This window comes from Ochotona princeps, chromosome 12 (genome assembly GCF_030435755.1).
Source record: "Ochotona princeps isolate mOchPri1 chromosome 12, mOchPri1.hap1, whole genome shotgun sequence".
Classification (NCBI taxonomy): Eukaryota; Metazoa; Chordata; class Mammalia; order Lagomorpha; family Ochotonidae; genus Ochotona; species Ochotona princeps.
In genome coordinates this window covers 55,655,869-55,682,808 of record NC_080843.1, presented here as the reverse complement: position 1 = coordinate 55,682,808, position 26,940 = coordinate 55,655,869, and the positions used below count along the sequence as shown (strand labels likewise).

Sequence of the window (26,940 nt, the reverse complement as noted above, 5' to 3'; positions counted from 1 at the left end):
GTACTAGTATGTGTCGCAACCGAACCTGGCTCGACCCACACTCTGTTCTGGCGCTCGGACTCACCAGCGGGTGATGTGAACAGGTTCAGCCTGGTCTGCCCCCAATCCATGCCATGTGTATACCAGTGGGATAATTTCCATAGCCTGTTCTGGGCTGTTTCCTATTGTGCTTCTTGCGCTTACCTGCAGGGACTGTGTCCTGCCAGAGGAGTTGCCCAGGCTCCTCCATCAGAAACTCCCAGTGCCAGGTTTCGCACATACCAGTGGGTCCATGAGCCAGCCCTGTTCAGTTCACCTCCTCTCCTAGCAGGAACAGTGGTGTTTCCTAACTGTTCTTCTACCCAATCTGGTTCTTATTATTGGATGCTTCAACCCAGCCATGGCTCTTCCATACCCCCATACAGCTTACACATGGTTCAGTAAGGGCTGAGATCTGCCTAGTCTGTCATATACATTTCCCCTGGTCCTGCAGAGCACCAGATGGTGTTGGAGTCTGGCCCGGCTTGGTGCTTCCATTCCCAGTCCACACTTGTGCCAAGTGGGATTACCCTCGTATCCTGATTGAAACGCAGCCCCATTTACAGCCCATGCGCTCATTGATGGGAAACTCAAGCCAGCTAGAGTATCCCCTTAGCTGCCCAACCAGGCCTATTCCCAGCCTTAGATCTCATGAAGGCCAGTGGTTGCTCTGATTCAACTTGGTAGAGCCCTTCTCTTGTCCTGTCCCCTTAGATGCTGTGGCTTAGCATCCCTGTCTTGCGCAAATCAGTAGGTGCGAGGACCTGCTTGGCATGACTTGTGCTCCAACCTGATTTCTGTTGTTTCTTGTGAGTTAAGGTTTGTTCAGCCCTGCCCATTCTGTCCCCTTCCAGTGGCAGCACGGCCCACCCCACATCCTGTTAAAGGATGCACTTTCAGGTGCTGCTGCCTTGACCTACCCTGACTGTTGTGGATTCCTACACCCGTGTGTGATGGCAGGTGGCATGGTCACATCTAGCTTAGTCCATCCCAGCCCCAGCTTGCGAGCTAACCAGGGGAACTTGTATTTCCACAGGGTTGGGCCCACACAACCCCATAGAGTCTACCCCCAGACCAAGTTCTCTCGCGTGCTGGATAGAGTCTTGACCCTGTCAAATGTGACCACTCCACCACTCCACGAAACACTTGGGTAATGGTACCCATCACTGCCAAAGAGGCCCCCATCCATAGTATTGGTGTGGGCTGGTGTGTGACGATCAGTGATGTTCTAGGCAAACAGGCCATTTCTGTATTCTGAATTGGGTTGGTGTATCTGACTAACCGTAATTGTCTCCTGGGTATTTCCCTCCAAACCACCAGGTCTCAGTCCCCACGCATGCCTGAAACTTCCATGACCCTGTCACTGGGAATCACCCAAGATTCACTACTCACCTACACTAAAATTGGACTTAGTCATGGGTGTCCCCAGGCAGCAAACATATCTTTAAAAACCCCAGAGTTTGCCGCCGGGCGGCCAGCAGGCAAAGCCTGGCACCACATGGTGCACTGGCTGCCCTGGGTCCAGTGAGCCCCCAGCATTGGGTCCGACCCGGCAGGGGCACCCCCCACAGCCGCCACACTGTGAGGAGCGGCACTTGCCCCCAAACCCGAGGCCCGAACCCCTCCCAAACTCACCCAGCCGCAAGATATTAGCAGCTGGGCGGAGCTAGGAATTTTAACCCAGTTCCCAAGTTCCCTCATGGCACACTTACCCTGAGGAAAGAGCTCTCTTGGGTCCTGGGTGAGGCTGAGGACTCGATCACTGACTCACATTAAATCTTAAAAAGACTGAATATATTTGTTAAAATTTTAGTCACAAGCCAGGATAGGATTATCTTTCAGAAATTATGTTGTAAGAATATCAGTATGTGCAAGGATTTTCAAGAAGTTATGGAAGGGGCCAGCATTAAGGTGCAAAAAGTTTACCTATTACTTGTAATACCAGCATCTCATATCAAATACTTTGGCTTGTGCCCCCATGTAACGGACCAGGATGGAGTTCCTGGCTCCTGAGTTCAGCCAAACCTGAATGTGCTTTTGTGGCCATTGTGGTAGTAAACCAGCAGATGGAAGATCTCTGTCTTTGTCTCTCCTTCTCTTTGTTGCTCTGTCTTCAAATAAATAAATACGTATGAAAATAAATATAAAAATTATGAAAAAATACGCAGGCCTTTCAGAAATTTTAGCACCAAGCTAAGTTCCTGATACAGAGTATCTCTTATGTGAATCATGAATTTGTGCCATAAAATGTTTTATGTCTTAGATACAAACTATTATATAAAAAAGCTGGCTTCATCTCCTTGCCATAAAAATAATTACCAGTAAAATAAAAATAAATCAAAGAAGCTGACAGAGTATAGATACCTAATTACTTAATGACTCATTGGTCTGTTAAAATGGTCAAACTAATAGCATAATCAAAGAGTTTTTCCAAAAGTTAGTGAATAATGTGTATTATGAAGAAATTATGCGAGAATTTCAAAAACTTTTCGTTGAGGTAAATTTACCTTTTACTTCTATTTTCCCATAGCCTTTTTAAACTATCCTTATATCTGCCTGAGCAGAGCAATCATATACGCAGGTCAGGTCACTTCTTCTAAAGGCAGCCGCAGCACACACTGGATTGACTGTCATCTGCGATCCAGCTGTGGTGTTGACATAAACATAGTCATTGCCAGCAGCCTTCAGAAAACCCCACATATGGAAGAAATGATTTTTTTCCCTGTTCCACTTTAATGTACTCTAGCTACCTATTCACAGGTCAGAGAATCAAGCTATATTTGTTTTCTATCTCCTAATACACTGCTACTCAAAACCGAAAGTGTATGACACAATGCCCTTAGGTTTTGGAGGTTGTATATATTAACCTAGACTTGAAGGGAGAAGTCCTAGCATGAAACCTAATATCCCAGTGGCTGCTAAAGTCCAAGGGTTGGTCTTGGTATAGATATTGAATTGTTCTGTATGTCAGAGAAGTCGAATCAGACTTGTTCATCCCAACATCGTGAAATGATGGGATTGATCATCTAACTCATGTAGATGACACTGAAATCTTCCCAAAATTAATTCACAGGGCTTTAATAGATTTGTTTCCTTTTGCAAGTTTGATTATTGTAATAGATGGCTCTATAAATTCCACAAAGAAAAGCTAAGTTATGTTCATGATTTTTTTAAGTAGGTAAAGAAAGGCTTTCATTTGTGGTTTCGTTATGTCAAATATGTTGTTATAACTAACTTAGATATCTCCAAAATATGAGCCTTTTCCCTAACTATATGTCCTAATTTAATGAAATTTTCATGGACAGTGAAAATCTGTAAACACGCCACAGAGAGATTTCACATGCTATGGTTGAATTATGGTTGTTTTATTAATGTGTTTAATACTGGCAATATTCATTGTTATGTTTCTCAACTTATAACTTTGAATACAGAAAATTATCTTAGAGATTTTCAGTGGGTCCCTAACTAGGTAACAGAATTGCAAAGATGTGAGAGACAGCTGCTTTCATCTGAAGCAGATTTTTACACAAATTCTGAAACTAATTTGGAAGTGATAAAAATTAATTTGCGCACTTTAATTGGAAGCAACCTACTGCATGAAAGAAAGCAGAGCAGAGCAGGCAATTTGTGTTTAAAGCTGATTGAATTTTTTGTCAGGTAGGTATCTTGGACTTGGCCGCTTATCCTCTGGAGCCCCTCGGTGCAATATATTATCGCCCATCTCTGACTGGTGTTCTTTAAAAGGATCAATGCTATTCCCGTTGACTCCCTAGAGTCCAAAATTTCATTGATCTTGGGACTTGACATTTCTCATTACGTGCTGTAGCTTCCAACAAGATAGTCACGAGAGGGGCAAGTTAACATTGTTGTCTCTTCCACAGACATTTAAAATGCATTGGCAGCTCAGCTGAGAAGCCAATATGCTTTCAAGGTATTTGATTTTAATGTTTATGCCAGATAGGTGCCTTATACAAAATTTGATGATACATAAATACATATGAAATTTTTAAAACTCTGAGCAATATGAAACCTTGAAAAGAGATTCACTGTGCTATATACTTTTTTATTCCACTTTTTTTTTAAAAAAAAAGAAGCATGTCTTTTAGCTCATGTGCAAGCATTATGCAGACTCTGAAAGAAACCAATTGAAAAGGAGCCCCCAGCTGTGCACACATACCTTCTCTGGGCTCCATTGTGTAAGCTTCAGCCTTGGACACTGACCCTCCTGCCAGCCTCAACCTGTCACAAAACATCTGCCAAATCACATTCCTCCCTTTGTTTGCTTCCAGCCCTCTTTGTAAGAGCATCTTGGTACTCAGCTTCACAACTGCCACTAACCAGCAGTGTTAGAAACAGGGACACAGACTAGCCCAGAGCTATTTTTTAATTGAGTTTATATGTATTATGTGAGTATATCTCACTCCTCAGAGCAAGAAATCTTTAGGGCTTAGTAAATGTTTAAGTCATCTTTTTATTTGGTGTAAGAGAAAACATAGTTAGACATGTACTGGAACAGGCCCAGCACTTTCTACCACGGACCACTGGGCCCTCCCATCCATTCAGCCTAGCGTCAGGAGACTTGATAGGGCTCATGACTCACAAAGAGGCTACTTGCCACGCACTTTATGTTTGTTCTTTGCCTACGGGGCCAGGCTTCAAGAAAGGCTTTGGGCTGCATCAAAAGCAATAGCAAAAATAGGCATGACCAGTATGTCCTCTAACCAGAGAGCTTCAGCCTACTGACCAAGGGTGCTGAGCATTATGCAGTGCTCAGCCTCCTAGGGAAGGGTAGGTGGGTTACACTGTCACTACTTTGGAAGGTCATGGTAGGATAAGTGCTGTGACCTGGGTCTGGATTGAGGATTTCAAAGGGAGAGATTTGCTTTGCAAACAGTGCTCAGAGGAAATTGCATTCACTGTCATCTCTGAAGAGGAATACAAGAACTTGGAGTGGAGGAATAAATAGCATTATTTAGCGTTCATCAGATACTGGGGAGTGCATTATAGAAGTAAGCCATGGGCCTGGCGCCGTGGCCTAACGGCTAAAGTCCTCGCCTTGAACACCCCGGGATCCCATATGGGTGCTGGTTCTAATCCCAACAGCTCCACTTCCCATCCAGCTCCCTGCTTGTGTCTTGGGAAAGCAGTCGAGGACGGTCCAAAGCCTTGGGACCCTGCACCCACGTGGGAGACCTGGAGGAGGTTCCAGGTTCCCGGCTTCAGATCTGCGCAGCACCAACCGTTGTGGTCACCTGGGGAGTAAATTATCAGACGGAAGATCTTCCTCTCTGTCTCTCCTCCTCTCTGTACATCTGACTTTGTAATAAAAATAAATAAATCTTAAAAAAAATTAAAAAAAGAAGTAAGCCACATCACAGGCCAGACTAATATTTTGCAACCTGCAGAATATCTTTCCTGTGTTCCTGTGTACTCAGCCATATTTGGTCCTTCATTGTGATGGGGATAACCTTACTGATAACAGCTCTTGTCAGAAATTTCAATCATATTACTAACATAATAGTTTGAAATAAATATTGAAATCACAATAACAAAGAAACAACACATCCTTTGATTAAATCCCTTGTTGTGAATTTTTTTGCGTTTAAAAAGTCTATTGTATTTTATGGAAATACAAACATAAATGACGATGCCCTCATGATTCTGCAATAACTTGGTAAGGGTCAGAGATATAAGCTAAATGCCATGTGTCATCCGTCTTGGAAATGCCACTGTGTTGGTTTAGATCTAATTCTGAAGGACCAAAGCATCCCTCTCGTGTGAATAACCCCACAACTGAAACTGAAAGTGAAAATAAAAGTGATAGGCCATCTCACCAAAAGCATGCTCTCTGTCAATTCTACATGAATAACAACATCTGAGACTTTTTTTTTCTGTCATCTGTTTTAAGATTTTGAAATGTTTGAGCCTTTCTTATGTGGAGTTTCCAAATGCTCACCAAGGAGGAGTCTTTATCGTTCATGGTAATTCCATCACACAGGGAGCTCTTCTGGTGAGGAAATGGGTGACGATGGGGACACCGGTGCCTGGGTCCTTAGAGGGGAGCTCTCTCACATGTACCTCCCTCTGCACGGGACCTTTTAACCCTGAGCTGCATCCATCAATTGTGATGTGACAGTGACAGAATATTCCCAAGATTTTGAATGATTATTGGGGTGTGTGACATCTGTCCCTGGCGATGAAATGAAATATAGGAAACATGCTTTCCCCCAGCTGCAAAAGGCCCAGAATAACACTTTACTTACTTTCTCCATCTTACACAGGGAAATGGAGCTTCCAGTGGCCCTGAACAATATCTCTTAATAGTTAAGCTTCACAGTTTATTCAAATGATCTAGGGAAATCGTAATGAAAAAATAAAGCCTTTTAATGCTCTGAGTCAGATACAAGCATTTGAAAAACATGTTTCCTAATAGAAAGTCTATATGGCATATAAGGAATATTTTTAATATTTTTATAAATTTTTGTCAGTTTCCCACAAGACAATTTGAGTGCTTTTTTTCTTATAGCTTATAAAGAAAAGGTCTCAAAACTATTTTATATCAGTTTCAGTAGGCATATAATTTCAGGGTTTTTTTAATCATGTGTTTATAAGTTAAAATAATCTTTTAGACAAAGAAAGTATACTTATTTTTATACATATAAATGAAATTTATTCTACTTCATAAAAATGTATGTATTTATTTTTATTTGAAAGAGAAACCAAGAGAGCAAAACAATTGGCAAGAGACCATCCATCTGCTGGTTCAGCAGCCAAATGCTCACTAGCCAGGAACAGGTGAGACTGAAACCAGGAGCCCAGAGCTTAATCCAGGTCCCCCATGTCATCTACTGTCCCTGGGAATCCGTGTTAGCAGAACACTGGATCGAGATTGGAGCAGTTGAAACTCAATCCAAGCACTTGGATATGAGATGTGGGGATTTCAGTGGCTACTGCACAGCTGTTCCAGACATTCTCCCCAATCACTTAAAACTCACCCCAATCACTTAGAGCAATGTATTATAGAAAGTCTTTCCAGGACTTAATCACCATTTTTCCGAAGAACTCAGAACATTTAATAATAATAGTAATAATTATATAAATATGTTTCAGACAGATGCAGTACTGCTGAAAATTTCAGTGGTTGATCTACCAACCATTCAAAACCCAGGTTAATCACAGGATGGCAAACTGACATGGGCTGCTGACCCCCTCTTTCACCCCACAGCTAAGAGAATGCTCTAGTGCAAAATGGAAGTAGATGGGTCTGGTAAAACTCACATGAAACTGTGATAAACCCCTAAGGAGGCTGTGTGGATTTTAAGAAAAGGATGTTGGCAGACCAGAATGGAGAATGGTAGGCTCTTGCTGGGTTAGGGTTTTGAGTTCTGTGCTTTCGTCCTGAATTCTGTGTCTTTCAATCCTGTACCTGTCCTATTGGGTATTGTTCTTCCTGGAGTTACATCAATGTCAAGGGATGAGCTATCTAGGAGATGATTGCATCTGCCACTTTTGGACATTCCCATCCTCCTACCCACTCCACAGTGAGAGCTAGAAGGTGAGAATTCAACCGTGGAGGCAGCTCTTGGAAATAAAAGGGCCAGAGCCAGACTACAGTGTTTTTCTGAGAAAGATGGGAGACCAATAAGTCAACCCCAGAATACAAGTTCACAGGAAAAGCATGCAAGAAACTCATATGCTATAAAATAAAGTTTGTTATAGAGAAAAATAACTGAATAGCCTATGCCAAGTGACACACAATAAACAGAAAGCTATAGAAATAGAACTTCCAAAAAAAGATAAAATATTCTCCAAGTCTGGATATAAAGGGCATTAAAAATACTGGCAATGTTTTATATTTTATAAGCTGCAGATGAATACAGTGAATTCATCTTACTCCCTTAATCTTTTACATATGGTATAAATATTTATCATATCATTACTATTTTATAAATCCTTTATTCTGAGAAGAAGAAAATGAAGTAGATATATGGAAGCTACCAAATTAGAAGGAATTTGTGAACTTGAAAAAAACTAGTCCACAATAATGTTCTTCACACTGGTTATTGTTAAAGAGAATAAAATTGTCAGAAACAACAACAAAAAAAGAAAAGAAAATTTCAAATTCCTTGGAATGTGTTCCTTGTTTAAGGAGCATTGACTTAAATCGTATTTCAGTTTGAAATTTTCATAGCAAACAGTTATCACAGCATAGATATATGAGAGCAAAAAGAAATCTCATCTTTCAACTGATTGTTAAAGATTTATTTATTTTTATTAGAAAGGCAGATTTACAGAGAGAAGGAGAGACAAAGATCTTCCGTCTACTGGTTCACTTCCCAAGTGGCTGCAATGGCCAGAGCTGAGTCAATTCGAAGTCAGGAGCCAGGAGACCCTTCCAGATCTCCCACCCAGGTGCAGCGTCCCAAGAATTTGGGCCAGTCCCTTCTGCTTTCCCAGGCCACAATCAGGGAGGTGAAAGAGAAGTGGAACAACTGGGACAAGAACTGATGCCCGGATGGGATCCCGACGTGTGCAAAGCGAAGATTTCGCCAGTGGGCCATCACGCCGGGCCTTGATTTTTAAAACCTTAATGGATCAGCAAGATACAAACCTGAAAGCTAACAATGTGCATGTAACTTCTCAGGATACACAGACTTTAAGAAATACCAATAATTCTGAAAGAATTACAGTTAGATGACCAAGTTGCAATAGCATATCTTTTTAAAGTTTTATTTATATATTTTTAAGAAGAAAATGACACTTCCCATTTCTCCCTCTCTTACTCAGTCATGCCCTCTCTTCTCATTTTTAACTTTTACAGTGATATTAGTTCTAATTACTGTATGATCAGCAACTTAACCCTCCACTAAATAAAGAATTCAACAAGCTATAGGTATAAACAGGAGTGTAGACGAGGGTGATAATAATCAACTGCACGTCCTAAGGAGGGAAGGTTAAAGCCAGTGCTGTGATGTTGTGGGCTAAGCTGCAGCTTGCAGTACAGGTATCTCAAATACACATCAACTGGGACACTGGCTGCTCTACTTCTGATCCCTTCTAAATGTGCCTGAAAACGTTTCAGGGGATGGCCCAAATGCTTGAGCCCATCGGCCTACAAGTGAGACCTGCAACAAGTCCCTGGCTCCTGGCTTTGATCTTCCACTGCCCTGGCCATTGCAGCCATTTGGAGATTGAACCAGGAATGAAAAAACTCTATCTCTCTTCTCTTCCTCTCTGTAACTCTGCCTTTCTAATAAATAAACTAAATCTTTTAAAAAGAAAGAAAATTGGAAATTTAAACAAGAAATATGCACAAAACTTACTCTTTGCTAAGATGATACTATGAACTCAGTAAAGCTTCTGTAAGTCTTGTCATACAATGAGAATCTGCTCTAATAATGTAAAACTAGAAAAATAATAATATAGATAACTTAAGACAGTAGCAGATAGAACAGTGTTAGTGGAGAATTGGTAAGGTGGAGTATGACAAGGCATCAATACATGGTTGAATATAATTGAAGGTCCAGATGCAGAAGGTCTTGTTACTATGTATTACGCATCCTTCTTTCTGATTACCTGCCCTCATTACTCTCCATTGAGTCAGTTCTTCATGCACTGCCCAATATAACCAATATGAATACTTAACCCATGTACTAAAAGAACTCCTCAAAACCTCGCCTGAAATGGAACCCACACCCCATTCTACATTTATTCCCTACCGTTTCTTGTTTCCTTTTCCTCCACAGTCCCACTCTGCAAATCAGTAGATCTCTCACCCCAATCCCTGACTAGCTCCTCCTAGTAGTTTTCTCAATGAAAACAATGTTTGGGGCCCAGCGGCGTGGCCTAACAGCTAAAGTCCTCACCTTGAATGAGCCAGGATCCCATATGGGCGCCGGTTCTAGTCCCAGCAGCTCAACTTCCCATCCAGCTCCCTGCTTGTGGCCTGGTTAAAGCAGTCAAGGACGGCCCAAAGCCTTGGGACCCTGTACCCGCATGGGAGACCTGGAGGAAGTTGCTGGTTCCTGGCTTTGGATCGGCGCAGCACCAACCGTTGCGCTCACTTGGGGAGTGAATCATCGGATGGGAGGTCTTCCTCTCTGTCTCTCCTCCTCTCTGTAATGAAAATAAAATAAATCTTAAAAAAAAAAGAAAACAGTATTTGAGTGATCCAGTCCCAGCTTAGCCAAGCCTTTCCACATTGTTCCTCATGCACGCAGTTTATTCAGCGTTCTTCCTTTTCATTCATGTGGAGATGTTTTTGTTTTGTTTTTGCTTTTACACAAACATAGGCACAGGCTTTATTTACTTTTTGCACTTCCAGTGTTTTACATATTTGGTAATTGCTGAATTTCTTGAAAGATTATGTGCCCAAGAAATATATTCAAGGGTAATCAAACCTTTCAGACGCAATGATGTGGAAAGAAATAATAATAGTTGCAGAAACTTTGCTTAGGAAAAGACAACATTGCTTTGGCTTCTAAGAATATTTTTAGGAAGCTTATGAATTGTGCTAGGTCTATAGCAAGAAAGACATTTCCAACAAAGAAATCAGGGGTGGGAGAATTTTAATAGCTTCTGAAATGTGGGACACAGTGGCTAATGACAAAAGAATCAAAAAGAAAGACAAGAAAGATATTCAAATAAGCCAAATCTATGTTGTTATATATTCTGAAAATAAGAGATATTCTTCCACATTTACATATTCCTCTTAGGAAACATAAATTTCACTTTTTTCTCTTTATGTTTCTTACAAAAATTTGAAGTGTATAAAATCCCCATTAATACACAAAAAGAAACATGCATAGGATCATCACGATACAGTTACCAAAATAAGTTTCACCCATTTCTTCCTTCTTTACCACAACAAGCTGTTTGCAGAATTGTTAGCACATTTTATTCCTCATCCCCATTTTTGTATGACCAAATCCTGTCATGACTTTAGATTTGGTCATAAAATGGCCCTGGGCACTGAGACTTCAGCAGATAACACAGTCAGAAATGTCAAATTCTCTCCCATTTGGATTTGCTCTCGTGGTTTTCTTGAAACTACCGGACACAAAGGTACATCCAGAAAGTCACTGAGATGTTTTATACAACAAATTTCATCTGCATCTTGACTGGATTTAAATGATAGCATTGTGTAATTTAACTTCAGGGGAAGCAGCACATTTTCTATGGGTTTGTATAGTCAGAGAGTAAAATGAGGCAAATCATTTGCAAGATGGCCATACTAATTTTCCTCCTTGCTTCCACATCCATAGCAGCATTTATTCTCTCAGACTCTGTGATGCACCATGTGGTTTGATTTAGTCCATGTGGCCATAGCATATGTGATAGAAGAGGCAGGATAGTACTTGCTCCAGTGTCTTGCTGATTTTGAAATGTATTCACATGGTGAAGTGCAGGACAGCACTTCAGGAATCATCTAGAACTAAGCAGCCCCAGGTTGACCCCACAACTAAGTGCAGCTGGGTGGATGAGCTAAGCAAGCTCCAATGAAGAATAGTGCACCTGAACTCAGAACCAACTCCCACACCAAAGAATCAGTAAATGATAAATGATGGTTATTTTAGGCCACTTAAACACGGGAATAATTGTTTGTTGCAGCACAAGTGAATGTATATAAATCAACCCCTAAACATCACCCTGGCCAGTCACATCAATTTTGGGCAAAAATTGCAATGAGAAGACCAAGAAAAAGAAAACAATTGTTTCTAATTTTTTATATATTTCAACTATACACATAATTAATAACATATTTTATAGATAAAATACAATTTATAGTATATTATGTCTTGAATTTTCCCTTCAATTAATGAAAACTGAAAATTGCTCATACTATTAAAAGGCTATGTCATTTAACAATTAATAAGCAGATAAAAAAACAGAATTCAATGTTATTTCTCTAAGAGCAAAGTAGCAACTACTTAATGTTTCCACACATATACTGAATTTTACCAGAAACCAAGTTACCATAGTAACCAGAAAATTGTATTATATGGCTTTAAACTATTATTAGTCACTAATATTTCTTCAAACATGAATATATACATGTATCAACTCATGATTAAACACACTAGTTCGTGATAAATAAGTTTTATCATTTTCAACATTGCTTCTTATAAAAATAAATACAATATCCAGACCCAAATACATTTATTTATTTCAAATACAAGAAGAAATTTCTAGAAAGCCAGTCATGCAGTGGATCTCAGAGCCATAATTTTATGTAAAAACTCCACTAATCATAATTTATCCATACCAGCTATCGAATGAACCCCTGGGAGGACCAAGAAACAGTATAAAATATGGGGCAAACACCGCGTCTTAGTGGGTAAAGCAAACTCCTGAAACATCTGTATCCTACATAGGTTCCAGTTTCTGTCCTGGCAGTTCCACTTCCAATCCAGGTCCCCGCCAATGGCCCGGACAAAACAGCAGAAGGCAGCCTGTGGATCCACATAGAACACCTGAACAAGCTCAGTGTCTCCAGCCTGAGACTGGCCAGCCCCGTCACTATGACCATCTTAGGAGCAAGCGAGAGGGTGGAAATCTCTCTCTCTCCCTTTATGTGTGTGTGTATGTTTGACTCTCTACCTATTCCTGTAATTCTTATAAGTAAACAAATAAATCCTCAAAAGAAAGAGTATTAAGTTTTAATCCTTAATGTAGGAGAGCACTGATTTCCACTTCCTAATTATCAGGTAGCAGAAGAGCCACAACAGATATGCATATAGGTAAAGAATCAAATCTACTACTTTAATTTTGGGTATCATATTACTGAATAAAACTTGAATGAAAGAAAGTGATATAAAATTCTGATGTACAAACTTAATTGTCTATTTCTTTTTGGACAAAGGGTCTTCACAGAATTTCAAAGTACATATGTGAGCAGTCAAATCTATCTCCATTCAACTTGAAACATTCTTCTTGTCTACAGTATGATCTTATAAGACATTTCTCACATTGTCATTAAAGTTGTTCTGCTGAAACTTTCATCTATTCTGTCAGTTCCTTGCATCAAAGTCACTGTCTGCTTCATAGCAAGTACATGGCTGTTAGCATGGGCAAGAGTCCAGTTTCTGGAAGGAAAGGCTTGTTCACCCCCCACCGCCACCATAACCAACTACAATAGCTTTTCCTGGCAGGTCTCGCAAGGGCAGCTTCCATACCCACACCAGCCATGGGATGCAGCCAGTGCAGTGCTGTCTTGGCAGGGGTTTACAATTAAGCATTCAGGTCTTCCTAGGACATTCATATCCCTTGCAAAATTTTTTTCTGTTTCTTCTACTTCCCTGCTTAGGTTTTGAATTTTTTTAAGTTTTATTTTGTTTTTAACTTAAAAAACAGAGCCACCGAAAGATACCTTCCATCCACTGGTTTGCTCTCCGAATGGCCACGATGCCCAGAGCTGAGCCAATCGGAAGCTGAGAATTAGGAGTATTCTCTAGGTCTCTCACAGGCGTGCAGGATCTCCATCCCATGTGGAGATGTTTTGATCCCTGATGTATTTTGTGCGCACACTTTTTTTTCACTTTTCCATTTGTCATATTTGGGTGTTGGAAGGCCATGATCATCCGATGTGTTTTGAACAGTTATATACAAACCCAGCCTCTGGTATGCTTATGAATTTAGAAGATATTCTTGAAACTTGGAAGATATTTCTAAGCTTGGAAGATATCCATTCTGTTTGTGAGAGCACTTGGCAGTGAGAAGGGTTATGAAATAAAATTCAGCCAGAGTATTCAGTTAGATGGAGAGTAAATAAAGTGGGATGGAGAATTAAGATAGTTATCCTCACACTGTCTTCCCTGCCCCCACTCAAATAAAAAATATTCTAGGGAATATATTTAAATGAGTAAGAGTATGGGTGTCAGAAATAGATAGCTCTGAGTTCAGTTTTCCAGCTTTATGAAATTAGGGAAGTTGTATAAATTCGAAAACCGTTGGAATTTTAGGCTGCAAAATAGAAATAACAGTAGCTAACCTCATATGAATGTTATTAAAAATCAAATAACATCTAAATTTCTTGACAGGAATTATGTTATATTCAACAATTAGGAGAGAACAAAAACCTATCTGCACTGTCCTGTTGCCCCAAGTATATCATGTACGTGTACTTATCCTACCATTTTAACAGCCTGTGTCATACATGCAGGAGCTATACCCACTTCACCGGTGAGGAAACACAGACAGGCAGTAATTGACTCATGATCACCTGGCTGGCAAATGCTGATTATGTTGGTAAATGTTGCATGTAGTTGTGTGGCTCTTGATGCCTGCTGTTGGTCTGTAGTCACTCATGACTGCTGTTCCCTTGCAGGTGACTACCCAGCACCCAGAGCTGTCCTCACAGGTCATGACCACGAAGTCGTCTGTGTTTCTGTCTGTGCAGAACTTGGACTTGTTATCAGTGGTGCTAAAGGTCAGACATTGTCTCTTTCATTTTAAAATGTACTGCTTTCTCAAACTAACCATAGTTTAACAATTTACAGTTTCTTTCTTCCAGGAGATTCTGCATAGACAGATATAATCCCTGGATTCTTTGCAGCTGTTTAGTTTTATTATTAATATTTACTGATACTAATATACAGTGTACATAAAAATTTATGTTGTGCTTTGCATTCTAATAGAAAATGGATAAATTACATTACAATGCATCGGACCCGGCACGATAGTGTAGCAGTTAAAGTCCTCGCCTTGAACGCGCCGGGATCCCATATGGGTGCTGGTTCTAATCCCAGCGGCCCCACTTCCCATCCAGCTGCCTGCCTGTGGCCTGGGAAAGCAGTCGAGGATGGCCTAAAGCTTTGGGACCCAGGACCTATGTGGGAGACCCTGCACCTATGTGGGAGACCCAGAGGAAAGTTCCTGGCTCCTGGCTTCAGATTGGCTCAACTCCATCCATTGCAGTCGATGGGGGAATGAACCAGCGGGTGGAAGATCTTCCTCTCTGTCTCTCCTCCTCTGTGTATCCACCTTTCTAAAACAAAACAAACAAAAAAGTTACAATGCATCAATTGGAGGCAGCCATTTAGAATGACATTGGAAGAAAAAGGGGGAATGTCCCTGCTGCAGTGGGGGCCCTGGAAGAACCAGGTTATGCCTTAGACTTGGCCCTGGATCCACCTTCTTCTACCAGTATCCCTCCTTTTTTTTTTTTTTTTTTTTCTTTTTGACAAGGCTAGGGAAGGAGGGAGTGTGTGTGTGTGTGTGTGTAACAAATGCCTTTTCAGGAGTCAGGAAATCTAAGCCCCAATAATTCTGGTTCAGACAGTGATTCACCATGGAAAGGCAGAAAAGTGTCTGCTGTCTTGGAGTGACTGAGAAATCAGAGTGTGGAGTGTGGGCCTGGTGAAACCAAAGAGAAAATCAGAGGTGGAATGTGATGGTGACAGTGTCACTAGAATTTGTATTTTTAAGTATAGAAGGAGACCCCTGAAGTGATTTGGGGTGTGTGTGTGTGTGGGTGGGTGGGTGGGTCTAATTCAAGAGACAGATAAAGCGCTCCCATCCAACTAATTCAGTCCTAAAATTCCAAAGGCAGGAACCAGAAACCCAGTCCCCATCTGCCACTTGGATGGCAGATGAGTTCTTGTTGATTGAGCTCTCGTTGACTGCCTCTCAGGCACATGAGACTGGACTCAGGAACCAGAACTGGGAATGAAGCCCAGGAACTCTGCTATGAGACCCAGGCTTGTTAACGGCCGTGAGCTGCAAGATATGTCCACCCCTCAGTGAAGGTTTTTAACCAAGGGGATGAGATGATCAGATTATGTTGTTACAGCTTATCCTGCAGGCTTCATGAAACAGGTATAGCCTGAAGGCCAGGGACCATATTTTTCATTTTAGGGTATAAACACAAAAATGGATGCATGGGATATTTTACATAAATGTCCTAATTTTTATAAGCGTAGCAATATATGTAATGTTATTCTAGCCCATTAAAAAGGAAAATGAGCAACATGTATAGGCATAGGGAAGAAAACATGAATGTCTTTACATGAGAGTGCTACTAGGTATTTTCAAACTTTTTGTAGTGCACATGAATCAAATTAGTGATTGAGGACAAATTCAATATAGTCTCATAATCTCACTTATTTTGTAGCAATGTATGTCTGGCTGTTCAAATCAAGTGAGTGAAAAATAAAAATGTAGTTTATCCAGTTTTCACAAGCCAGGAGGTGGGTAAAGACTTACTTATACATGATGTATTAACCAGTTATGTTATGAATTTGACAAGGAAGTTTTTTTATCATAAAGTACAATTTTAAACGATAGCCCAACTATTCATTTATTTAAATGGTGAAGATGCTGAAGCTCTCTGCATCCTGTATTAAAACAGTCAAGTGTGCATCGAAGCTCCACTTCAAATTCCAGCTTCCTACTGATGTGCACCTCGGGAGGAATCAAGGACGACTCAAGCACTTAGGTTCCCACGGCACATGTCCTGGGTTGAGTTTGGTTCATTGCTTTGGACCGACCCAGCTCCGTCTCTTGTGGCATTTGGGGAAGTGAGTCAGGATATAGCAGATCTTTCTATTTCTCTCTCTCATTCTCTGTAACCCTATTCTGATCTGCCTTTCAAATACATTTGAAAAAATGCTTAAAAGACTGAATGTGTTCCTATAGTCTGAATGACCTAATTTGTTTTCTTTTACTTTTACATTTATATGTGCATTACAGAAAAAAGGTGACGCTTTCTTACTAGCAAATGTTTATGTGCTACAGTGTTAAATATCTGTTAATATTTGTTTTATTTATTTGAAAGGCACACTTGCAGAAAGAGGGAAAGACAAAAAAAAAATATTCTATCCACTGGCTCACTTTCCATATACTCAGGACAGCCTGGGCTGAGCCAGGCTAAAGCCAGCAGCCCAGGAATATCAACTGTTTTTCCCATGTGGGTGGCAGGGGACCAAGTATTGAGTCACCTTTCTCTGCATCCCAGGCCATTAGCAGGAAGCTGGATCAGAAGGGGAGTTTCTGGGACTGAAACCAACACCCATGCAGGACATCAGAAATTTTAATGTTAGTAGAGCAAAGTAGCAGCTGTTCTGATCATTCTCTTAAGCATACCAGAAATATCTCCAAAAGCACATTAGAAGACATTTTCTTTTAATTCTCACATAATCTATGAGCTACATCCTTTTATTATGAGTATAATCTGGTGAAAGAGAAGACCAAGTTCTTACTGAGAGAAATAGTTGGGCGTCACTGAGTGTTATTTGCAGTTGCAGTATGCAGCTGAAGCACTCCTGCTGGGCGCTGGTCCGTGTGCCTCTTTCCTTTTCTGTCTTCTTTCAACAAATCTGGTGTGTAACCAGGTGAGGCTGCCAGGCTGGTGAGGGCCGGTGTGTGACTGATCCTCCCCCTAACCTTGCCATTGGTGTTGCCCCTCTGCAGAGGGCCCTTGCCTTGTCCACACCATCACTGGAGATCTACTGAGAGCCCTCGAGGGACCAGAAAACTGCTTGTTCCCACGCTTGATTTCAGTCTCCAGCGAAGGCCACTGTATCATCTACTATGAACGAGGGCGGTTCAGCAATTTCAGCATTAATGGGAAACTTTTGGCTCAGATGGAGATCAATGATTCCACACGGGTAAGTCTGTTTGGTGAATGCTAAATAGGACTGAAGCCACGGGATTAAGGGTAGTTGTTTGACATGCAGTAATTCATAATAGAATTTCTCTGATATCAGAATAAATATGTGCTGGTCCAAAAGGAGATAAATTAATCCACAGTTCACTTAATACCAAGTAATTAATTTAACAAATTAGACTTTAGAAAATATAGCTGTTGTTTAATTAGAGATTAGAACCTGCAGTACATGTGTTTTAAGCTCCTTTGATGAAAGTCATCGTTTCAACATTGCAATTTCACAGAACTGAAGATAATTTTATTGTGTTAAGAATCCTGTGTGAATCAATTTACGTGTCCCCTGATGCCCTTCACCAATAAGCAAATTATAATTCTAGTTTGTCAGAAACAAAAACTGTTGAAATGTGATTCTTTGATTTGTTAAAGAAGTTTGAACATTGCTAACAAAATTTTACAAAAACTTGCTATTTAAATCTCAAATCCTTCGTGTATTGAAATGATAACATTCTCTTAGGGATTTCTATAATTTTGTAACTTAAATTGGGTTTCATAAAATGTTCTGTATATTTGAGAACTTTGATGAATTCCACATTGAATATCATGTGGACTAGACTATGGAAAACTTAGACAAATGATGAAAAGCAGATAATTATAAGGGAGTGGATTTTCAGTAGTGCCTGTGGTTGGTCTGGGGAAAATTGAGAGAATTGGCTGTCTGCTCTCTCTGAAGGCCATTCTCCTGAGCAGCGATGGCCAGAACCTGGTGACTGGCGGGGACAATGGTGTGGTGGAGGTCTGGCAGGCCTGCGACTTCAAGCAGCTGTACATTTACCCTGGATGCGATGCTGGCATTAGAGCGATGGACTTATCCCATGACCAGAGGTGAGCCATGCAAAGGCAGCCATAATCATGGAGAACTCTGTATTCTACCAGGGGTGAAGTGCGTCGCGGGTAAGATCCCAGAATGCAGACAGAAGAAAGACCGTCCCAGGGAGGGTAAGCTGAGGGAAGGTGAAAGTACTCGAAGAGATGATTCTGCAAGAGAGAAATAAGAGAAGAGACAACTTGGGGCCAAGATGCAGAATTGATTCCCACCAGTTTCTCTCTCTCAGGTCCTGACCTAGTCTCCTACAGGCATGCTCTACTCCCATCATCTGAAGGAAGCATTTCTTAGCAAATGTGGGTTTCAGGGTGAGATGTCCTTAAAGATAATGAAATCTCTGTAAAACACATAGTGCGTGCTCCAACTGGCCTCCCATTTAAAAACACAAAGCACTCACCTTTTAATCTGGAATACTTTCCCACATCTGATTCATTTTTCATTTATTCTGTTCTATTGGATCTTACATATTCCTCTAAGACATTTTAATTCTTTCTTGGAAAGAATGGACATTGATATTAATGAACATTTTCCATAGTATTTCTTTTGTAACCAGATTTTGTTATTTCCTAAAATTCACTTTTACATTTATTATAAAATAAAAAGAATATTAAGAGTATCAATTTAAAAATAAAACAAATCTCAGTGTAAGGAACTCTATAATCTCAATGTACTGTCTCATTTTTGCTGTACATGTAATAGAAACAAGAAAATCTGTGCATCAACTTTTTTCAACCAGAATATTCTGAATAAGAATATTGACATTAAAATGTTTTAAACATTAACATGTAAAATACACCCAACAAAATGTCTTCACAATACAGTGAAATCATCCTGCATCTGTCAGAAAGAAGAGGCAGCTGACTTGAGTCTAGGGAGGGGGTAACCAGCCAGCAGCCCCTGTCCTGTCTGAACTCAAAGTCCAAGGTTATTAACAGCATCTTTTAAAGCGCTGCAGTCCACACTTATGTATAAACTGGCATGGTTTACTCTGTATTTGTTTCCATTTCCATGGGTGTTTATAAAGTGTCTAACTTGTGACCTTAAGTGATTTAAGTATTCTCGCTGATATTCTCTCAGGTATGCATGTTACAAGCTTTGGCTGCCACACTCCCTGGTGAAGTGTTGTGGAAAGTACTAAAGAGCTGGGACAAGAATAGTGGACCCCAAAAGATCAAAGAAAATCACACTGTCACTGGATCAAGAGAGTCCCCAAAGCTCATGAAAAAAATGGCACTAAATTGCTTTGACATTCATAAGTATGAGGGTTCTTCAAAAAAAGATCATGAAAAGTGTAAATTAAACTATGCACAGATTTCAAAATATTTTATACTAAATTATGCTTATTTTTGATGCCATTTTCTGTGTACCTTTTGAGGACCCCTTGTGCCATGAGGGAAGCGGAGCACATGACTGACAAGGAGCTGATGAGTCCTTCTTGAGGGCTCAGGCAGGCGGGAAAGGCTCCAGGAGATGCCCGTTCACCTGGCAGGGACAGAGAGGGTGGGGGAGAGCCTGCTCAAAGTTGCAGCCCTGTCAGGGGCCTCTGGCAGAGGTGAACATTAGAAACTATCAGATTTCTGTTTCTATTTTAACCCCTAATTTTCTTGGGTTTTATTGCTTTACAATGCACTAACATGCTGGAACTGCAGCACATGGAATTATAAACTGGTAAACCTATAATGAGGATGTTCACTCACAAAGATGTGTCAGCTGTCAAGTGAAGCAGCGCTTGGTCCTGAGCTCAGCCCCAGCAGGGAGGCAGGGAGGAGCCACCCAGAGAACGGGGCCTCAGAGCTGATGACTACAAGGTTGGTAAGGGAGCCAGGATAGGGTAACTCAACCAAAGACGGGCCATCAAGCTCAGTAGAAGGACGATGATTCCAGTGGACATTCTGACAGTCTGGGATCGGCTCACAGCCTGCGGAGTATGTTGTTTGGCAGCAGGAACTAAGCATCTGAGGCTTCAGGGAGACGGGACTGTGTGTGTGCCGCTCCAGGAGTGTGGAGCAAGCTTAAAGGGGTGAAGTGATTACAGGAAGAGGCTAAGAGCAGATTGGTCAGGGAGGTAAAAGGAAAAAAAAAAAAAAGGAAAGCTAGAGAAGCCAGCAAATGTCCAGGAGGAAGAAGGAATTGGGTATGGATGTGAATGCCAAGACACAGCAATGTCCAGGGATCTGGAAACTGGGCTCGTAGGAGATGCCCTGGATGGGCTCACAGGCTCCAGGAAGAACCCGGAAGAAATTCTAACCCTATTCCAGTGAACACTGAGATTACAGTGTTGCCTGGTGTCAAGGAGCTTCCCGATTAACTAGTCTTTCTGCTTTTCCAGGACTCTCATTACTGGCATGGCTTCTGGTAGCATCGTAGCTTTTAATATAGATTTTAATCGGTGGCACTATGAGCATCAGAACAGATACTGAAGACAGACGAAGACCCCAGAGTAAAGCTGAGAGCACAAGTGCTGCGTGGAAAGGCAATATCTGGTGGAACAACTCGCCTCCATCGACCTCTGTTTGTACATTCCATCACACCCAGCAATAGCTGTACATTGTAGTCAGCAACCATTTTACTTTGTGTGTTTTTTCAGGACTGAACACCAGCTGCTATTAAGCAAGCTTATATCATGTAAATTATATGAATTAGGAGATGTTTTGGTAATTATTTCATATATTGTTGTTTATTGAGAAAAGGTTGTAGGGCGCGTCACAAGAGACTTTTGACAATTCTGAGGAACCTTGTGTCCAGTTGTTACAAAGTTGAAGCGTTGAACCTAACCTGCATCCCATTTCCAGCCTCTTTTCAAGCTGAGAATAAAAACACGTTTGATACTTTGTACATCAGATGCATCTTATTTAAAGGGATACTTTTGTAAAAGTAAAACCTTGTATAAAGAACAAAAGTTTCTTAATTTTCTTGTGGAGTTACAACTTGCATGTTCTTTACTCCTGATGTCTTGATGGAACAGGTGCATTCAGACTCACAGAAAGATCTGTCTAAGGGCACAGCTTGTATGAAAGGGTTGAACTTGGGCTCCGTCGGGAATTTTTGACATTTTCACCAAAATATAATTTGCACTTTTTAATCTAAATTCATCCCTTCTAAGTGAAATTTGCTCATAAAGCATTTGGATACTAAGCCATTCTTTGCCATTTTTGGTACTTTATACAAAGAAAATTCAGCCCTACCCTTTATAATTTGAAGACACAGCAGAAAGGGGGCTTAGGGATGAGGTCATGGGCTTTGTTGTATAAATAGCAGTCATGAGCATTAGTTCCATAGTAAGGACTTCCCAACACCTGGCCATCTCTTCCAGAGTCATCCCACAGGTTTAGTGTGTATCCAGGAGGGACGAGAGCTCATGCTGACTTTTCTGTTTTCCTCTTTGGTTCTTGAATAGCCTAGTTTCTTTAACAACAAGTCCAATTTTATTACAACAATAACAAAATATTCTTTTAGGTTCTTGTGAAATTCTCACCTAAAGCAACATTCTTGGCCTAGGGCACTTCATCTTTTATGAAATAAAATAATGGCTGTCTAATGATTTTCCATACATCGTACTGATCAAGTTATTACACCCAGGGGTATATACACTTTATTCATGTTTCTTCTTTGTATATTTGGTGACCGTATCGTCATAGATGTACATATTGTGTCGGTAGGGCTATGAGGCATGTTACAGGAATGTAATTTTCTCAGAATTTACACTCACTTGCAGTCATTTATTTAAAAAGATAAAACAAGATCATGGGTTCTTTGTATTGGCACTTTGCACCAGAAACATATCATTATTTATTGATGTGATTACTTATTTGTTATCCACCTTGTACTAGTAAGTTTTAGCACCGAATTCCTTCTTCATTGTTGTTTGTATTTATGAAATTCTGGAATTATGGGGAACTCAGCATAATGATTAAGTTATTCATCACCAGGCTGTAAGCAATATCTTGAGTTTGTAGCTTAGAATGGGGAGGATACTGAACATCTGGAAGACAAGCTCATTTCATCTTGAGATCATGGTGAAATATTTTGGATATATAAATTCCTTAAGCTATTATAACCATGTTTTATTGCAAAGATGTAAAATACGCCAGATGTGTGTGAGTTGGAAATCAAAAAAAGAAAAATAAAATATGCAAAGAATTCACTGATTGTTTCACATTTCATTGGGCTCTGGGTTAACGTGCATTCATTATGTTGTCATACGAGCTTGAGAAATCAGCCTTGCCTCCTGCACAGGCCCACAGCCTCTTCGAACACGATATGGAGTCCTAATGAGGTTCTATAATTTGCTGAAACATGAGCTGCTCTGCTTGGCCATCTGGCAGGGACTTTGGGCCACAGTGACCAAAGGGGAACAGCCCTCATTGTTTATTCTGCATAATACAGTTAGGGGCTGTTTTTATTGTATTTAAAAGGGGCAAAATGGCGAAGGGTATAACAACTTCTCATATGGGTGTCAGCAAATAATACTATTTTCATTTGAAACCACACTTGGTAGGATTTGTCTTCAGCCAGGCATGACACGTGCAGGGCCTGAGAGACCTAGGAGGGCTGAGCAGCTGTGACCGCAGCAGGCCAGGCATCAGGAGCACTCACTGTAACCAATGCTCCCATCTGCAATGCCAGGACAAAATGGGTAGACACTACAGTAGCCTACAGAAGGCACACTCTGCTCCTTCTCTGTCCTTCCCCAAACCAGCAACCACTGGCCCTAACACTGTCAATGGCGTCACAATGGTATTGTTAGGTTCAGTGTTGCGGCACAGTGTGTTAAGCCACCAGCAACAATGCTGGCATCCCATTTGAGTGCCAGCTGTTTCACTTCTAACCCTACTTCTTGCATCTCTTGGGAAGCATTGGAAGATGACCCAAATGCTTGGGCCTCTGTCACTCATGTGGGAGATCAGGACACAGTCCCAAGCTCCTGGCCTCAGCCTTGCCTACCCTGCCATTGCAGCCATTTAGAAAGAGAACCTCCAAATGGAAGATCTGTGTGTGTGTCCCTCTTTATAACTTTTCCCTTTAAATATCATAAAGGGTATTCTTAACTGCTTCTAAGTTGTAAGTTGTCTTAATTTTAAAACCAGATTCTGGGATTTTGTCCTCATGCGTGATCTGATGCAATGATCCTTGGGCATATTTTTTTTATTTTTTATTTTTTAATATCAAGAACTTTATCAACAGACACCATAAAGAGGCAAGATGCAAACTGAATTGTTTAATATATTTATTTGTTCATATTTAATTGGCAGAGCAACAGAGAGGGAGTATTTCCATTCACTGATTCACTTTCCAGATGATCAGAATAGCTGGGGCTGAGCCAGGCCACAGCCAGGAGCCTGGAGTTTGATCCTGACCTTCTACATAAGGTGGCAAGGACTCAGGAACCCAGCCATCACCTGCCCCCTCCTACATGCATTAGCAGAACACTGGATCTGAACAGCAGCTTGCTTGGGACTTGAGCCAGGCCCTCCAATATGGAACATCAGCATTCCAAGCAGCCACCTCACCTGCTTTGCCTCAGCAGCGACCCCAGACATGTTTTCCACAATGCTAATTTGAAAGGGTCCAAACTCAACAGAAACCAGTTACCTCAAGGAACATGTGTCCCATTGCACTTGGTGACTGACATACCAGATAAACCCATCTGTTCCAAGTCCCTAAAACTCCCATGTCCTTAGTCTCCAGGGTTCTTCTCACCAAGAAAAAACTCAACCTGTACCGCCCTATTTAACTTTTTGTTGTAAATTGACATAAACCAGTTTGAACATGCATCAGCTTTTTTGACAGCTAAAGATGGCCTCCAACTCCTACATCCACACACTGTTAGTAAGACTAAGGTGCCATGATTGATGAATTGGTTTCTGACACATATAGAGGCTTATTAATCAAACACATTTTGGTCAGTAGCCACAAGACCATTAATACAGCTCTCCTATGGATTTGCGTAAGTTCAGGACTCAGCCATTCTACGTCAAAAGTCCACTAAGCACAGATAAACCAGGATTCTAGAAGCAGGGCCTTAGGAACCTGGCAGTGCAGCAGCAGAATATTATAGGTTGGGTGGCTTAAGGCATCTACTTTTTCACTATTTTGGAGATGAAATGTGGCTCCATCACCTGATCTGGCCTCTTGCTGTGATCAGCAGACTTAGGGAAACATAAGCTGCCCAAGGCTTGTAATCAAATGCAACATGCTACTTTCAGTAAGCTTTTTTCAAGTAGGTATGAAGAATATACTCTAAAATGACAATAAAATGTATAGTATAGTAAATACAAAAACCAGTAGCAGTCATTTATTATTGGTTATGTCCTGAGTATAATTTTATCTGCTGTAAATTTTTCTTTGGTAGTATAGCGTGTTTTCTTACACATCACCACACATGAATGATACTATCTTGTGACATGTTAAGATGGCAATGATGGGCCCGGCGGCATGGCCTTGCGGCTAAGGTCCTTATCTTGAACGCACCGGGATCCCATATGGGCGCCGGTTCTAATCCCGGTAGCTCCACTTCCCATCCAGCTCCCTGCTTGTGGCCTGGGAAAGCAATCCAGGACAGCCCAATGCTTTGAGATCCTGCACCATGTGGGAGACCTGGAGGAAGTTCCTGGCTCCTGGCTTCGGATCGGCATAGCACCGGCCGTTGTGGTCACTTGGGGAGTGAATCATCGGACGGAAGATCTTCCTCTCTGTCTCTCCTCCTCTATATATATCTGACTTTGTAATAAAAGTAAAATAACTCTTTTAAAAAAAAGATGGCAATAATGTCACCAAGCAATAATCTTTTTAGTTCAATTAGTCTTTTTATAAAAATTGTGAAGATTCATTTATCTGAAAGAGTTACAGAGGGAGTGGGAGAAAAAGAGAAAGAAAGATGTTTCACCCACTGGGTCACTCCCCAAATGGCCACAACTACCTGAACTAGTCCAGAACAAATCCAGGAGCCCAGAATTCCATCCGGATATTGCACATGAAGAGCAGGGGCCCAAGCACATGAGCCATCTCCCATCGCCTCAAGCGCATTAGCAGTGAGCTGAATCAGAGCAAAGAAGCTGGCACTGGAACAGGTGTTCCAAAATGGGATGCTGGCATCACAAGTAGCAGTCCAACCCGCTGCACCAGGATGTCAGCTCTCCATTATAGTTTGAATGACCACCATCACAAGTGTAATTCATTGTTGACCAAAATACCATTGGGCAACACATTATTATACATTAAATACAAACAAAGTCACTAAGAAAGACCGATTTCTAGCATCCATTGTGCCAATTAGGGAGCCTGTCATTTCCTCAATAAAAAACCTCCCAGCATGTTCTGTGCTAATAAAGTGTGTGGGTTCCTTTATGAATAGAAAGCTGGAGCACTTGCCCTTTACTTTGGTATGAGAATATTCTTTTTTTTTTTATTGGAAAGTCAGATATACAGAGAGGAGAAACAGAGAGGAAGATCTTCATTTACTGATTCACTCTCCCAAGTGGCCACAGCAGCCAGAGCTGAACTGATCCAAAGCCAGGAGCCAGGAGCCTCTTCTGGGTCTCCCACACAGGTACAGGATCCCAAGGCTTTGGGCTGTCCTTGACTGCTTTCCCAGGCCACAATCAGGGAGCTGGCTAAGAAGTGGGGCTGCAGGGATTAGAACTGGCACCCACATGGGATCCCAGGACTGCAAGGTGAGGACTTTAGCCTCTAGGCTGTCACATCAGGTCTGAGAGTATTATTATTAAATAATATGCAGGACAAATTTCTGGTCAAGGCTGCTGATGTACCTCCTAAAGTACAAATGAATACATAACACTCTATACAAAACATTTTCAAATAAATTACTTTGTAAACCTTCCACTTCTTTTTGCAAGGTCAGTTCAAGTGAGTCCTCTATGAAACCTGTGACCGGTGAGTTGGCTCCCCGCACCAGGCATGTGCCCCTCATGTCACTGAACAGGGAACTGACAGTGTCCTTGTCTCTCCTTCCCTGGAGCTGTGAGCTTGTACACTGGGACTCCTACGTCATGTCTCTAGAGGCCAATGATGGATTCAGAGTCATGCTCCATCAATGAGATTTGCTGAATGTATGGATAAACAGATCCTTGGGCAAAATGACAAAGGTGGCTGCATGGCCAGGAGCCCCCAGCTGTCTCTCTTCCCCTTGTCTCAACCACCACAGCCTCATGTCACCCTCTCCTACCCTGCATTATGGAACCATCCATATAGCTTCATGCTACACTTGTCGGCCTCCTGCATCTTGATGCGGAAAATCACTGACTACTGAGCTATTCCCCATAAGTGCAAAAGAGAGAATATTTTTAAAATTTAATTACTACTCTTAACCCACATTCGCTCATTTGGAAGAAAAGAGAAATGACAGGTGATGTGGCTAAGAGCTGCTGGCAGACTGGCTAATGCAAGCTGCCTGAGAGCAGCATCCAGCGACAGG

General features: G+C 41.3%; 1 protein-coding gene across 8 annotated transcripts in view; it reads left to right on the top strand.

Annotated features, from left to right (window-relative positions):
- NBEA (neurobeachin) overlaps positions 1 to 22,650 on the top strand; it is a 582,506-nt gene extending 559,856 nt beyond the window's left edge. For all 8 annotated transcript variants that reach the window (XM_058670864.1, XM_058670863.1, XM_058670859.1 and 5 more), the window contains 4 exons: positions 14,345 to 14,446; positions 17,428 to 17,624; positions 18,354 to 18,505; positions 20,836 to 22,650. In XM_058670864.1, the coding sequence (XP_058526847.1) occupies positions 14,345 to 14,446; positions 17,428 to 17,624; positions 18,354 to 18,505; positions 20,836 to 20,926 (542 nt within the window). In that variant the 3' untranslated portion in view covers positions 20,927 to 22,650. The remainder of the gene's footprint in view (positions 1 to 14,344; positions 14,447 to 17,427; positions 17,625 to 18,353; positions 18,506 to 20,835) is intronic.
- Positions 22,651 to 26,940: the final 4,290 nt, after the last annotated feature.